Below are 14,305 nucleotides of genomic sequence, written 5' to 3' on the forward strand. Positions count from 1 at the left end.
TTAAATTTATCGACCCCCAAAAGGATGAAATGCAAAGTCGACCTCGGCGGAATTTGAACTCAAAATGTAATGGTAGGCGAAATACCTATTTCTTTATTACCGAGAAGGGGCTAAACACAAAGAGACAAACAAGGACAAACAAGGACAAACGGATTAAGTCGATTATATCGACCCCAGTGCGTAACTGGTACTTATTTAGCACGCAAGGCGAAATGCTGAGCGGTATTTCGTCTGCCGCTACGTTCTGAGTTCAAGTTCCGCTGAAGTCGACTTTGCCTTTCATCCTTTCGAGGTCGATAAATTAAGTATCAGTTACGCATTGGGGTATTTGTAATCGACTCAATCCGTTTGTCCCCTCTGTGTTTAGCCCTTTGTGGGTAGTAAAGAAATATATATTTCTCTATTACCCACAGGGGCTAAACATAGAGGGGACAAACAAGGACAGAACAACGGATTAAGCCGATTACATCGACCCCAGTGCGAAACTGGTACTTTATTTATCGACCCGGAAAGGATTTGAAAGGCAAAGTCGACCTCGGCGGAATTTGAACTCAGAACGTAACGACAGACGAAATACCACAAAGCATTTCGCCCGGCGTGCTAACGTTTCTGCCAGCTCGCCGCCTTATATACACATACACTATGTATATATAATGACATGAAGACGGGAGGCTGGTATGCATGGGCTTAAACAACCATACCCAGACTTGTGCCTTGGGTAGTAAAGAAATAGTAAACAACCATACCCAGACTTGTGCCTTGGGTAGTAAAGAAATAGGTACTTATTTAATCAACCCCGAAAGGATGGAAGGCAAAGTCGACCTCGGTGGAATTTGAACTCAGAACGTAGCAGTAGACGAAATACCACTAAGCATTTCGCCCGGTGTGCTAACGTTTCTGCCAGCTTGCTGCCTTATATACACATACACTATGTATATATAATGACATGAAGACGGGAGGCTGGTATGCATGGGCTTAAACAACCATACCCAGACTTGTGCCTTGGAGGGAAACTTTCTAGGTTCAATCCCATGGTGTTTCATGACCAAAGGAGGCCCTTCACCCTTTACCCCATGTCAGTGCTTTTCAACCTTTTTGCTGGAGCGGAACCCCAAGGAAACATTCCACTGGCTCGAGGAACCCCTGTGCAATAATTTAATAGTCTTATGCACACATATCTGCACAGGAGAATTAAAAATTACTGCCGATTTTAGCAGTTTTGTAACTTCTTGCGGAACCCCTGGACTGTACTGGCGGAACCCTGGTTGAAAACTACTGCCCTATGTACATATAATGGCATGGAGAGGGGAGGCTGGTATGCATGGGTGACTGCTGGTTTTTTATAAACAAACTTACCTGGACTTGTGACTCGGAGGGGAACTGTCTGGGTTCAATTCTATAGTCACCCATGACCAAAGCAAGGCCCTTTACCTTTTTAAATATATATGTATATTATAAATATAAGAGCATTTGTGTATGTGTGTAGATGCCAACATAATCATACCTGAGGAATCAACGTGGTTATGGCATAACTTTGCCCTGTGTTACCCGACGGAATGAGGGCTGTGCTAGGCAGGATCTGCGCAAGGGTTGGTGGTCGGGGAGAACTCGTGCCTCCACCAACACCGGCTGTTGGCAGGTTCGGTCGTATCTGCGTGAGGGTGGTGCCCGGTCCACAGTTGGGGACAATTGACGGCGTGGAAGAAGTGTTGGAGGAGCGGAGGGAGAGCTGAGAGGTGGCTGGTAAAATGATCCGCTGGACAGACGGGGCGTTTGATGACGTGTGACTCGAGGCGGCTTTCGGCACTCCCTAATGGTTGGAAAACAAAAGAAAAAAGAAATAAAACACAAGATTATAGACATATAAATGTGTGTGTGTGTATATATATATATATATATATATATATAGAGAGAGAGAGAGAGAGAGAACAATTTGCTCTTAGCTTAATTTTTCTTTGGGGCTGGCCAGATTGGAGTGATCTCAAGTTTAATCAGCCAAAATTGCGAAGATGATCCGGTTCTTGACCGAAGATTAAAGGCTTCGAATGACCCGTCCGTGTTTTTTGTATCGTCTATCTGGATGTTTTGCGTTCTTGTCCAATTTTGTATTTATATATATATATATATCACCGTGACCATCGTGACCGACCAGGCCATCAGATGTTGTTACACATCGCTGGTCACAATGCGCTTTGCATTGTTTTAGCCTTCAAATGACGCCACCCCGCTGGCCAAGCGAGCAGGCCAATATATATATATATATATACGCTCTCTTTTACTCTTTTACTTGTTTCAGTCATTTGACTGCGGCCATGCTGGAGCACCGCCTTTAGTCGGGAAAATCGACCCCGGGACTTATTCTTTGTAAGACCAGTACTTATTCTATCGGTCTCTTTTGCCGAACCGCTAAGTGACAGGGACGTAAACACACCAGCATCGGTTGTCAAGCAATGCTAGGGGGACAAACACACACACACAAACACATATATACATATATACGACAGGCTTCTTTCAGTTTCCGTCTACCAAATCCACTCACAAGGCATTGGTCGGCCCGGGGCTATAGCAGAAAACACTTGCCCAAGATGCCACGCAGTGGGACTGAACCCGGAACCATGTGGTTGGTTAGCAAGCTACTTACCACACAGCCACTCCTGCGCCTATATATATATATATATTTTTCTATCTTTTTTTTTCTCTCCTTGTTTTTTCTGTGTCCCTTTCTGTGGAAGAGCGTAGGCTCGAAACATAAAAGACTTTTTCTATTCCTGAGCGTTATACTAATACATGTTTGTTTTCTACACCACCTGTCTTCGTCTTTTGTTTTTTTCGTAAACTCTCCCTATATATCATCATCATCATCATCATTGTTTAGCGTCCGTTTTCCATGCTAGCATGGGTTGGACGGTTCAACTGGGGTCTGGGAAGCCAGAAGGCTGCACCAGGCTCCAGTCTGATCTGGCAGTGTTTCTACAGCTGGATGCCCTTCCTAACGCCAACCACTCCATGAGTGTAGTGGGTGCTTTTATATATGTGTGTGTCTATATATATATATATATATATATATATATATATCATCATCGTTTAACGTCCGCTTTCCATACTAGCACAGGTTGGACGGTTCAACTGGGGTCTGGGAAGCCAGGAGGCTGCGCCAGGCCCAGTCTCACCTGGCAGTGTTTCTACAGCTGGATGCCCTTCCTAACGCCAACCACTCCATGAGTGTAGTGGTGCTTTTATATATGTGTGGTGTATATATATATATATATATATATATATATATATATATATATATCATCATTGTTTAACGTCCGCTTTCCATACTAGCACAGGTTGGACGGTTCAACTGGGGTCTGGGAAGCCAGGAGGCTGCGCCAGGCCCAGTCTCACCTGGCAGTGTTTCTACAGCTGGATGCCCTTCCTAACGCCAACCACTCCATGAGTGTAGTGGGTGCTTTTATATATGTGTGTGTGTATATATATATATATATATATATATATATATATATATATATATCATCATTGTTTAACGTCCGCTTTCCATACTAGCACAGGTTGGACGGTTCAACTGGGGTCTGGGAAGCCAGGAGGCTGCGCCAGGCCCAGTCTCACCTGGCAGTGTTTCTACAGCTGGATGCCCTTCCTAACGCCAACCACTCCATGACTGGAGTGGGTGCTTTTTATGTGCCACCGGCACAGGTGCCAGACGAGTCTGGCAGACGGCCACGATCGGATTGGTGCTTTTTACGTCCCCCTGCCACGGGGGCCAGGCAAGGCTGGCAACGGCCACAATCGGATGGTGCTTTTTACGTGATATATATATATATATGTATGTATGTGATTTACATAGGTACGGCTGTGTGGTAAGAAGCTTGCTTCCCAACAACATGGTTCCTACTGTGTAGCACCTTGGGCAAGTGTCTTCTACTATTCCCTCAGGGAAACTAGAGCCTTGTGAGAGGATTTGATAGGCGGAAACTGAAAGAAGCCTGTCATACGGAGGAGTGGTAAGTAGCTTGCTAACCAACCACATGGTTCCAGGTTCAGTCCCACTGTGTGGCACCTTGGGCAAGTGTCTTCTACTATAGCCCCGGGCCGACCAATGCCTTGTGAGTGGATTTGATAGACAGAAACTGAAAGAAGCCTGTCGTATATATGTATATATATATATATATATATATATATATATATATATATATATATATGTGTGTGTGTGTGTGTGCATGTATGTTTGTGTGTCTGTGTTTGTCCCCCTAGCATTGCTTGACAACCGATGCTGGTGTGTTTACATCCGCGTCACTTAGCGGTTCGGCAAAAAGAGACCGATAGAATAAGTACTAGGCTTACAAAGAATAAGTCCCGGGGTCGATTTGCTCGACTAAAGGCGGTGCTCCAGCATGGCCACAGTCAAATGACTGAAACAACTAAAAGGGTAAAAGAGTATATATATATATATAAGTTCAGCAAAATTTAGATTCAGATGAATAGGGTACTTAAGTTAAAGGCACCAGAATTTGGTATGGTATTATCCATATAAATCAAATGGGGTGATTATAATCAAAATAAGCAAGAAAGACACATAAGTACCAGTTACACACTGGGGTCGATATAATCGACTTAATCCCTTTGTCTGTCCTTGTTTGTTCCCTATGTGTTTAGCCCCTTGTGGGAAATAAAGAAATAGGTATTTCGTCTATCTTTACGTTCTGAGTTCAAATTCCGCTGAGGTCGACTTTGCCTTTCATCCTTTCGGGGTCGATTAAATAAGTACCAGTTATGCACTGGGGTCTACATATATTCAACTTAATCCCTTTGTCTGTCCTTGTTTGTCCTCTTTGTGTTTAGCCCCTTGTGGGAAATAAAGAAATAGGTATTTCGTCTATCTTTACGTTCTGAGTTCAAATTCCGCCAAGGTCGACTTTGCCTTTCATCCTTTCAGGGTGGATTAAATAAGTACCAGTTACGCACTGGGGTCGATATAATCGACTTAATCCGTTTGTCTGTCCTTGTTTTTCCTCTCTGTAACTAGCCCCTTGTGGGAAATGAAGAAATAGGTATTTCGTCTATCTTTACGTTCTGAGTTCAAATTCCGCTGAGGTCGAATTTGCCTTTCATCCTTTTGGGGTCAATTAAATAAGTACCAGTTACGCACTGGGGTCGATATATTCGACTTAATCCCTTTGTCTGTCCTTGTTTGTCCCTTCTGTGTTTAGCCCCTTGTGGGTAGTAAAGAAATAGGGATCTGCCATGAATGTGATTTTACTTGGCTTGATGGGTCTTCTTACATATTAATACACACACACACAAAATGCTACCCACCCCCGGTTCACTTACTGGAATTGATGTCGGCAGAGGGAGGGTAATGGTCACTTGTGAAGGTGTTGTCTGAGACTGAATGGTAGAGGAACCAGTGGCTGGAACTATTGGCTGAGTCTGCAGCATGGGACTGACCGCTGGGTTGCTTTTCGACACTGAAAATGGACAAAGGAAGAACATGGAGCAAAAACAGATTATTAGAGGGAGAGGTAGACCCAGGAAAACCTGGGATGAGGTGGTGAAGAACGACCTTCGAACTTTAGGTCTCACCGAGGAAATGACCAGAGACCGAGACCTTTGGAAGTATGCTGTGCGTGGGAAGACCCGGCAGGAGAAGTGAGACCATAACCCGTGGCCCCTACGTGGGACGTAGACAGCCCACTTATGCATACCGTTCCTTCTTGTGACACAAACCTTACTTATGAAGACCTGTCGAGGCAAGTGAAAATCAAAATCAAAATCTTTCGACATCAATGGAAATTGTAGCTGAGATACCAGTGCCGGTGGCACGTAAGAGAACCGTCCAAACGTTTGCCGTTACCAGCGCCGCCCCGACTGGCCTCTGTGCCGGTGGCACGTAAAAAGCACCATCCAATTGTGGCCATTTGCCAGCCTCGTCTGGCACCTGTGCAAGTGGCACGTAAAAAGCACCCGATACACTCTCGGAGTGGTTGGCGTTAGGAAGGGCACCCGGCTGTAGAAACACTGCCAGATCAAAACTGGAGCCTGGTGCAGCCTTCTGGCTTCCCAGACCCCAGTTGAACTGTCCAACCCATGCTAGCATGGAAAGCAGACGCTAAACGATGATGATGATGATATATATATATATATACATACATACATATATATGTTGGCGTTAGGAAGGGCATCCAGCTGTAGAAACACTGCCAGATCAGACTGGGCCTGGCACAGCCTCCTGGCTTCCCAGACCCCAGTTGAACTGTCCAACCCATGCTAGCATGGAAAGCGGACGTTAAACGATGATGATGATGATGATGATAGCAGAGATGCCTGGCCTTGCTCGGGATTAAAATGGCATAGTTTTTTTATTGATTTACTTGTTTCAGTCATGTGACTGTGGCCATGCTGGAGTAATGCAAATCGACCCCAGGACTTATTCTTTGTAAGCCTCGTACTTATTCTATCAGTTTCTTATGCTGAACCGCTAAGTTACAGGGATGTAAACACACCAACATCAGTTGCCAATCAATGGTTGGAGTATAAACACACACACACAAACACAAATATACATATATATACATATATATATATATATGACAGATTCCTTTCAGTTTCCGAGTACAAAATCCACTCACAAAACTGAGGCTATAATATATATATATATGTGCGTGTGTGTTTATATATATATACACCTATTCTCTCTTTTACTTGTTTCAGTCATTTGACTGCAGCCATGCTGGAGCACCGTCTTTAGTCGAGCAAATCGACCCCGGGACTTATTCTTTGTTACCCCAGTACTTCTTCTATCGGTCTCTTTTGCCGAACCGCCAAGTGACGGGGACGTAGGTCTGTCTGGATCAGGACTGACCTGGGGTTAAACAACAACTATAGCCACTAATACTAACTACTATACATTAGACAATGTAGTCCTAGATACACTGTGCCTGAATAAAAGATGGGATGGTCACAGCTGGAACATATCTGATCATAGGCCAGTCTGGATCAGGACTGACCTGGGGTTAAACAACAACAGCTATAGCTACTAATACTAACTACGATATAATACATTAGATAATGTAGTCCTAGATACACTATGCCTGAATAAAAGATAGGATGGTCACAGCTGGAACGTCTTTGATCAGACTGAATCAGGACCTTTCCCTCACACACACACACACACCTTTACTCACCTGTTGTGGTCTTTGCTTGCTGCGTGTTTGGCGTGACCAACCTCACATAATGGAGATTCTCCGAGACTGTGTGATGAATGGAAGGCGTTGAGACGGCGACCTGCCGGAGGGTGGCCGGGGCCTGCGAATAGGAGACCACCTGGACTGGCTTGTTTCCCACTGACAGCTGCAGGTGCTGCGTACACGAGGGCTTCGGCTGCTGAAGAAACAGAAGAAAATATAACAAAAAAGGTGAAAAACCATTTTGGTGGAGGGATGTGGCTCAGTGGTTAGGGATATCGGACTCATGGTCATAAGATTGCGGTTTCCATTCCTGGACTGGGTGGTGGGTTGTTTTAGGTGCAGGAGTGGCTGTGTGGTAAGTAGCTTGCTAACCAACCACATGGTTCCGGGTTCAGTCCCACTGCGTGGCATCTTGGGCAAGTGTCTTCTACTATAGCCCCGGGCCGACCAATGCCTTTGTAGTGGATTTGGTAGACGGAAACTGAAAGAAGCCTGTCGTATATATGTATATATATGTATGTGTTTGTGTGTCTGTGTTTGTCTCCCTAGCATTGCTTGACAACCGATGCCGGTGTGTTTACGTCCCCGTTACTTAGCAGTTCGGCAAAAGAGCCCGATAGAATAAGTACTGGGCTTACAAAAGAATAAGTCCCGGGGTCGAGAAAATTAACATAGGCTGTGTGGTAAGTAGCTTGCTAACCAACCACATGGTTCCGGGTTCAGTCCCACTGCGTGGCATCTTGGGCAAGTGTCTTCTACTATAGCCCCGGGCCGACCAATGCCTTGTGAGTGGATTTGGTAGACGGAAACTGAAAGAAGCCTGTCGTATATATGTATATATATGTGTGTCTGTGTTTGTCTCCCTAGCATTGCTTGACAACCGATGCTGGTGTGTTTACGTCCCTGTCACTTAGCGGTTCGGCAAAAGAGACCGATAGAATAAGTACTGGGCTTACAAAAGAATAAGTCCCGGGGTCGAGTTGCTCGACTAAAGGCGGTGCTCCAGCATGGCCGCAGTCAAATGACTGAAACAAGTAAAAAGAAAAAAAAATAAATAAAAAGAAGAGGAAGGAAGGTAAATGGGAAATATTTACCTGCTTGATAATGAGCTTCGAAGGGGACTTCACCGTGCCCCCAATGGCAGTCGCCGAGTTGTTGGTCATTGTGAAAACGGACCTATCACTGCCCGCGACAGTCCTCGTTACCATGGTAACAATCGATGAGGCAGCAGATGAGGAAGGGGACTTGGACATGGAAACGGGGATCATGGTGATTTTCGTCGGGGTCTTCGCGGGGGACAGTGGCACTTTGCTGATCTGCAGCGCTGTTGATTTCGTAGGGGTTCCAGCACCGGCGGGCGTCATTGCCGTGACAACGGTCTGCGTGGGGCCGCCCGTCGTCAGCGACGGCATGATTGTTTGTTGCGGGGTTATGGTGATGGTCTTGGGCGTCGATGGGTTCTGCGAGCCGTGTTCTTGGCCGGCGACGGCCGTCAGCCCCGGGACGAGGGACGTGAGCGTCATCATTTGTCCCTGGACCTGCAACGGTATCGCTTGTTGCTGGAGGTGGTGGTCAAGCGAGGAAGAAGAAGAGGAATTCTTCGTGGCAACAGTGGCACTGCCCGATGGTGTGGTGATGATGAACTTCGCAAGTACAGGTGACATGTTTGAAGTACCGATCAACGAGCGTTTGGTGGTCGCAGCCGCCGTAGAAGAAGGGGTCGCAGCAGTGAGCAGGGTCTTGTTAGCATGGGGCATACCAACAGCCACATCTGAAGGCCCCACTGCGACAACATATGTCGCAGTGGGCGTCACAGCAGCCTTCGACATCGGCCTGTTGCTACTACTGTTACTACTAATAACAAGGTTACCCAGGTCAGCGGACACTGTTGGCACGGCAGCGGAACTGGCAGCGGAATTTGCAGCGGAACTTACAGTGGTACTGGCAGCACCCACTACCGACGGCAACGTGATGCAGTCAAACGCCGCACTTGGTTTAGCAGCCGGCACCACAGTAAGGCCACTGTCGTTGCAGCCTGTGTCCGGCAGAGCAATGAACGTGCCAGAGAGGGGCAGCGAATGGCGCTGCTGTTTGCTGTCCACGACAATCACGCTGCCGGCGCCGGCCTCTTGGAAAGCCGGTTGCTGCTGCGGCTGAGGCTGCTGCTGCGTGAGGTCCGAAGCGATGTTTGAGGGCCCGGCGTTGGATATGGTGGGGGTGGCGGCAGCGGCGGCGACGGCGATGGTGGTGGGGGTCGCCGCGGCGGCGACGACGCCGGCATCTTCGAGGGAGTTGATCTGGCCGCCGGACAGCGACGCGCCCGCCGACGACAGCGAGGCCGACGACAACGAGGAGTGGAGCGTGCCGCCCACCACGTTGAACGAGGACGTCGACGACGACGAGGAGGACGATGAGGAGGAGGAGGATGCGGAGGAGGAGGAAGCCAGGCCCACCGTGTCGGAGTCGGACGGAGTCTGGGCAATGCCCACGACGACATCTTTGTCTGGGCCTGAAATAGAAACAAAAGGCAGATTGTAACGAAATGAACTGCAGCAGAGACAACAACAACAACAACAACAACGACAGCAGCGGCAACAACAAAGTTATGAGGAAACAAAGTCGAAGGGGCGAGTTTGAGATCTTTTCTGTTTGACCGGCAGTTTTTTAGCATAATTTCTAGTTAACTAAACACTTTTAAACTTCGTATTCTGGTAGAATGTGTTTATAAAACATCTTTTTCTCTTGGCTTTATTGAGAAAATTCTATAGCTTGTAAGATATTTGCTGTTTTTTTCTTCGATTTCTGCAATTTCAACCAATCAATGACGTCTATTGAGGTGAGAACATCCTGTGCCGTATGAATATGGGCGCTGTTAGGTTTATAAAACAGTTAGGTTTATAAAGTTTATAAATAAATACATTTCATTCCATGTTCTGTTTAAACTTTATAAATAAATATATTCTTGCATTATTCATTATTGTTTTTAAAAAAGAAATCACACCAAATCCGCACAAATGACCACCACCACTGCGATCACATACACCAATCATACACACGTATGTGTGTCTGTATTTATTGTATGTGTATAAGTAGTTATATGCTTATATTATCCATCATAGTAATATTTGTCTGTTGAAATCCGTTTTAAGGTGGTCAATAGTTTAATTAAAGATGTGTCTATACATGTGTATACATATATATCTCTCTATATATAAACGGCAGTTTGTCTGTGCGTGTTTCTGTGTGTCTGTTTGCTTGTACCCTCACCCTGACCACGGCTTTCAACCGATTCTGATGAAACTTGACACACACATAGCCCAATGTCATAATTCAAAACTAACGCAGCGAAAATTTTGAAAAGTTCCCCCAGTTCTGAAAAAAATCGATAAATTCGACATGGGGTCGAGAATCAGAAACACAAACCGCAAACTGTCTAGGGGACGCAACTCCACCTTTATTAACTAAAAAAAAATTTACCATCATTTTTTTCCCATTTTTTTGCTGTTTTTTGGCTATAACTCTCTAAAAATGCTTTATAGTTATTTCCCTTACAAACCTGAGCAACGCCGGGCGATACTGCTAGTATATATATATATACATGTGTATACATTACACATGAAATGTATTTATTTATAAACTTTAAACTGAACTTCAATTGTTTTATGTGATCGCAGTGGTGGTGGTCATTTGTGCAGATTTGGTGTGATTTCTTTTTTAAAAACAATAATGAATAATGCAACTCTTACTCTCTCTTTTACTCTTTTACTTGTTTCAGTCATTTGACTGCGGCCATGCTGGAGCACCGCCTTTATTCGAGCAAACCGACCCCGGGACTTATTCTTTTCGTAAGCCCAGTACTTATTCTATCCGTCTCTTTTGCCGAACCGCTAAGTGATGGGGACGTAAACACACCAGCATCGGTTGTGAAGCAATGCTAGGGGGACAAACACAGACACACAGACATCATCATCGTTTAACGTCCGTTCTCCATGCCAGCATGGGTTGGACAGTTCGACCGGGGTTCTGGGAAGCCAGAAGGCTGCACCAGGCTCCAGTCTAATCTGGCAATGTTTCTACAGCTGGATGCCCTTCCTAATGCCAATACCCTTCCTAACGCCAATGCCCTTCCTAACATATATATATACATATATACGACGGGCTTCTTTCAGTTTCCGTCTACCAAATCCACTCACAAGGCATTGGTCAGCTCAGGGCTATAGTAGAAGACACTTGCCCAAGATGCCACGCAGTGGGACTGAACCCGGAACCATGTGGTTGGTTAGCAAGCTAAGAATATATTTATTTATAAAGTTTAAACAGAACATGGAATGAAATGTATTTATTTATAATCCTAATTGTTTTATAAACCTAACAGCGTGGTGGTACGTAAATAAACGGCGTAAATTAACGAAGGTATAAACCTGACGACGGTTCACTACTTTCACTTCTGACAACTAAAAGCATGACAGCGCCTTAATATGTCCCTCGTTTAAGAAACAAATTGGGTTTATTTACATTTCGGAAAGAAAAAAAGATACTTACCCCCCACCCCTAACCCTAAATCTAAAACAGATTGAAATGCAATAGATCGATACTAGGGTCATAATTATGGGTGACAATTTCATATGACACCGCTAGAAAAACCTGCCGTTCAAACCGAAAAGATCCATTTGTGGTTATATTTCTGCAATTTCAACGAATCAATGACGTCTATTGAGGTAAAAAAAACAAAAACATTCTGTGCCGTATGAATATGTCCCTCGTTTAAGAAACAGATTGGGTTTATTTACATTTCGGAAAGAAAAAAAAGATACACTTACCCCCACCCCTAACCCTAAATCTAAAACAGATTGAAATGCAATAGATCGATACTAGGGTCATAATTATGGGTGACAATTTCATATGACACCGCTAGAAAAACCTGCCGTTCAAACCGAAAAGATCCATTTGTGGTTATATTTCTGCAATTTCAACCAATCAATGACGTCTATTGAGGTAAAAAAAAAACATTCTGTGCCGTATGAATATGTCCCTCGTTTAAGAAACAGATTGGGTTTATTTACATTTCGGAAAGAAAAAAAAGATACACTTACCCCCACCCCTACCCTAAATCTAAAATAGATTGAAATGCAATAGATCGATACTAGGGTCAAATTATGGTGACAATTTCATATGACACCGCTAGAAAAACCTGCCGTTCAAACCGAAAAGATCCATTTGTGGTTATATTTCTGCAATTTCAACCAATCAATGACGTCTATTGAGGTAAAAAAAACAAAAACATTCTGTGCCGTATGAATATGTCCCTCGTTTAAGAAACAGATTGGGTTTATTTACATTTCTGAAAGAAAAAAAAGATACACTTACCCCCACCCCTAAATCTAAAATAGATTGAAATGCAATAGATCGATACTAGGGTCATAATTATGGGTGACAATTTCATATGACACCGCTAGAAAAACCTGCCGTTCAAACCGAAAAGATCCATTTGTGGTTATATTTCTGCAATTTCAACCAATCAATGACGTCTATTGAGGTAAAAAAAACAAAAACATTCTGTGCCGTATGAATATGTCCCTCGTTTAAGAAACAGATTGGGTTTATTTACATTTCGGAAAGAAAAAAATACACTTACCCCCACCCCTAACCCTAAATCTAAAATAGATTGAAATGCAATAGATCGATACTAGGGTCATAATTATGGGTGACAATTTCATATGACACCGCTAGAAAAACCTGCCGTTCAAACCGAAAAGATCCATTTGTGGTTATATTTCTGCAATTTCAACCAATCAATGACGTCTATTGAGGTAAAAAAAACAAAAACATTCTGTGCCGTATGAATATGTCCCTCGTTTAAGAAACAGATTGGGTTTATTTACATTTCTGAAAGAAAAAAAAGATACACTTACCCCCACCCCTAAATCTAAAATAGATTGAAATGCAATAGATCGATACTAGGGTCATAACTATGGGTGACAATTTCATATGACACCGCTAGAAAATACTGCCGGTGAAACCGAAAAGATCCCGAGTTTGTGTAATCATACCAGCATAATTAATCCTCCCTCGCTCCCACCGGAAGTTAGTTACGCAAGGAACCGTTTATGACCGAACACCAAATGTGATACGTTAGTGGAGGTGTGTCGTGTGCATAAAAATGTTGGCGCGGAAAATTAAGGGGTACTCATGGAGTATAACGTTCCTCAAAATATACGCAGAAAAGGAGTATTGAAAGCATTCAAATATCAATAATGTAGTTTTTTTAGTTCGAGATCATTACTGGGTACCCGAGGAGAATAACATTCCTTAAAAGTAACGCAGAGATTTGGCTGTTGTTTCCAGCATATCCCTTGACCACCTTCCTCGTTTCTTTCTTAAGTATTGATGTGTTACAATATTCTGCGAGCTGGCAGAACCGTTAGCACGCCGGGCGAAATGCTCAGAGGTATTTCGTCTGTCTGAGTTCAAATTCCGCCGAGGTCGACTTTGCCTTTCATCCTTTCGGGGTCGATAAATTAAGTACCAGTTACGCACTGGAGTCGATGTAACCGACTTAATCCGTTTGTCTGTCCTTGTTTGTCCCCTCTGTGTTTAGCCCCTTGTGGGTAATAAAGAAATAGGTATTTCGTCTGCCATTCCATTTTGAGTTCAAATTCCGCCGAGGTCGACTTCACCTTTCATCCTTTCGGGGTCGATTAAATAAGTACCAGTTACGAACTGGGGTCGATATAACCGACTTAATCCGTTTGTCTGTCCTTGTTTATCCCCTCTGTGTTTAGCCCCTTGTGGGTAATAAAGAAATAGGTATTTCGTCTGTCTTTACGGTCTGAGTTCAAATTCCGTCGAAGACGACTTTGCCTTTCATCCTTTCGGGGTCGATAAATTAAGTACCAGTTGCGCACAAGAGTCGATGTAATCGACTTAATCCCTTTTTCCGTCCTTGTTTGTCCCCTCTATGTTTAGCCCCTTGTGGGTAATAAAGAAATAGGTATTTCCTCTGACACACATCACAATTTTTTTTCGAAATATCTAAGGTTTATTTTGTAGATATATATGTATTTCTTTACTATCCACAAGGGGCTAAACATAGAGGGGACAAACAAAGGGATTAA

The 14,305-nt window shown here is 44.1% G+C and overlaps 1 protein-coding gene across 3 annotated transcripts in view; it reads right to left on the reverse strand.

Moving 5' to 3' along the window:
* Positions 1 to 14,305, reverse strand: part of LOC115225424 (protein lin-54 homolog) — a 43,161-nt gene that overhangs the window by 16,578 nt on the left and 12,278 nt on the right. For 2 of the 3 annotated variants that reach the window (XM_029796385.2, XM_029796384.2), the window contains exons 2-5: positions 8,285 to 9,699; positions 7,188 to 7,386; positions 5,335 to 5,471; positions 1,505 to 1,810 (exon numbers count right to left, since the gene is read on the reverse strand). In XM_029796385.2, the coding sequence (XP_029652245.1) occupies positions 1,505 to 1,810; positions 5,335 to 5,471; positions 7,188 to 7,386; positions 8,285 to 9,699 (2,057 nt within the window). The remainder of the gene's footprint in view (positions 1 to 1,504; positions 1,811 to 5,334; positions 5,472 to 7,187; positions 7,387 to 8,284; positions 9,700 to 14,305) is intronic. The other variant, XM_036514146.1, reaches the window with a different exon arrangement.

Source organism: Octopus sinensis, linkage group LG27, assembly GCF_006345805.1.
Source record: "Octopus sinensis linkage group LG27, ASM634580v1, whole genome shotgun sequence".
Taxonomy (NCBI): domain Eukaryota; kingdom Metazoa; phylum Mollusca; class Cephalopoda; order Octopoda; family Octopodidae; genus Octopus; species Octopus sinensis.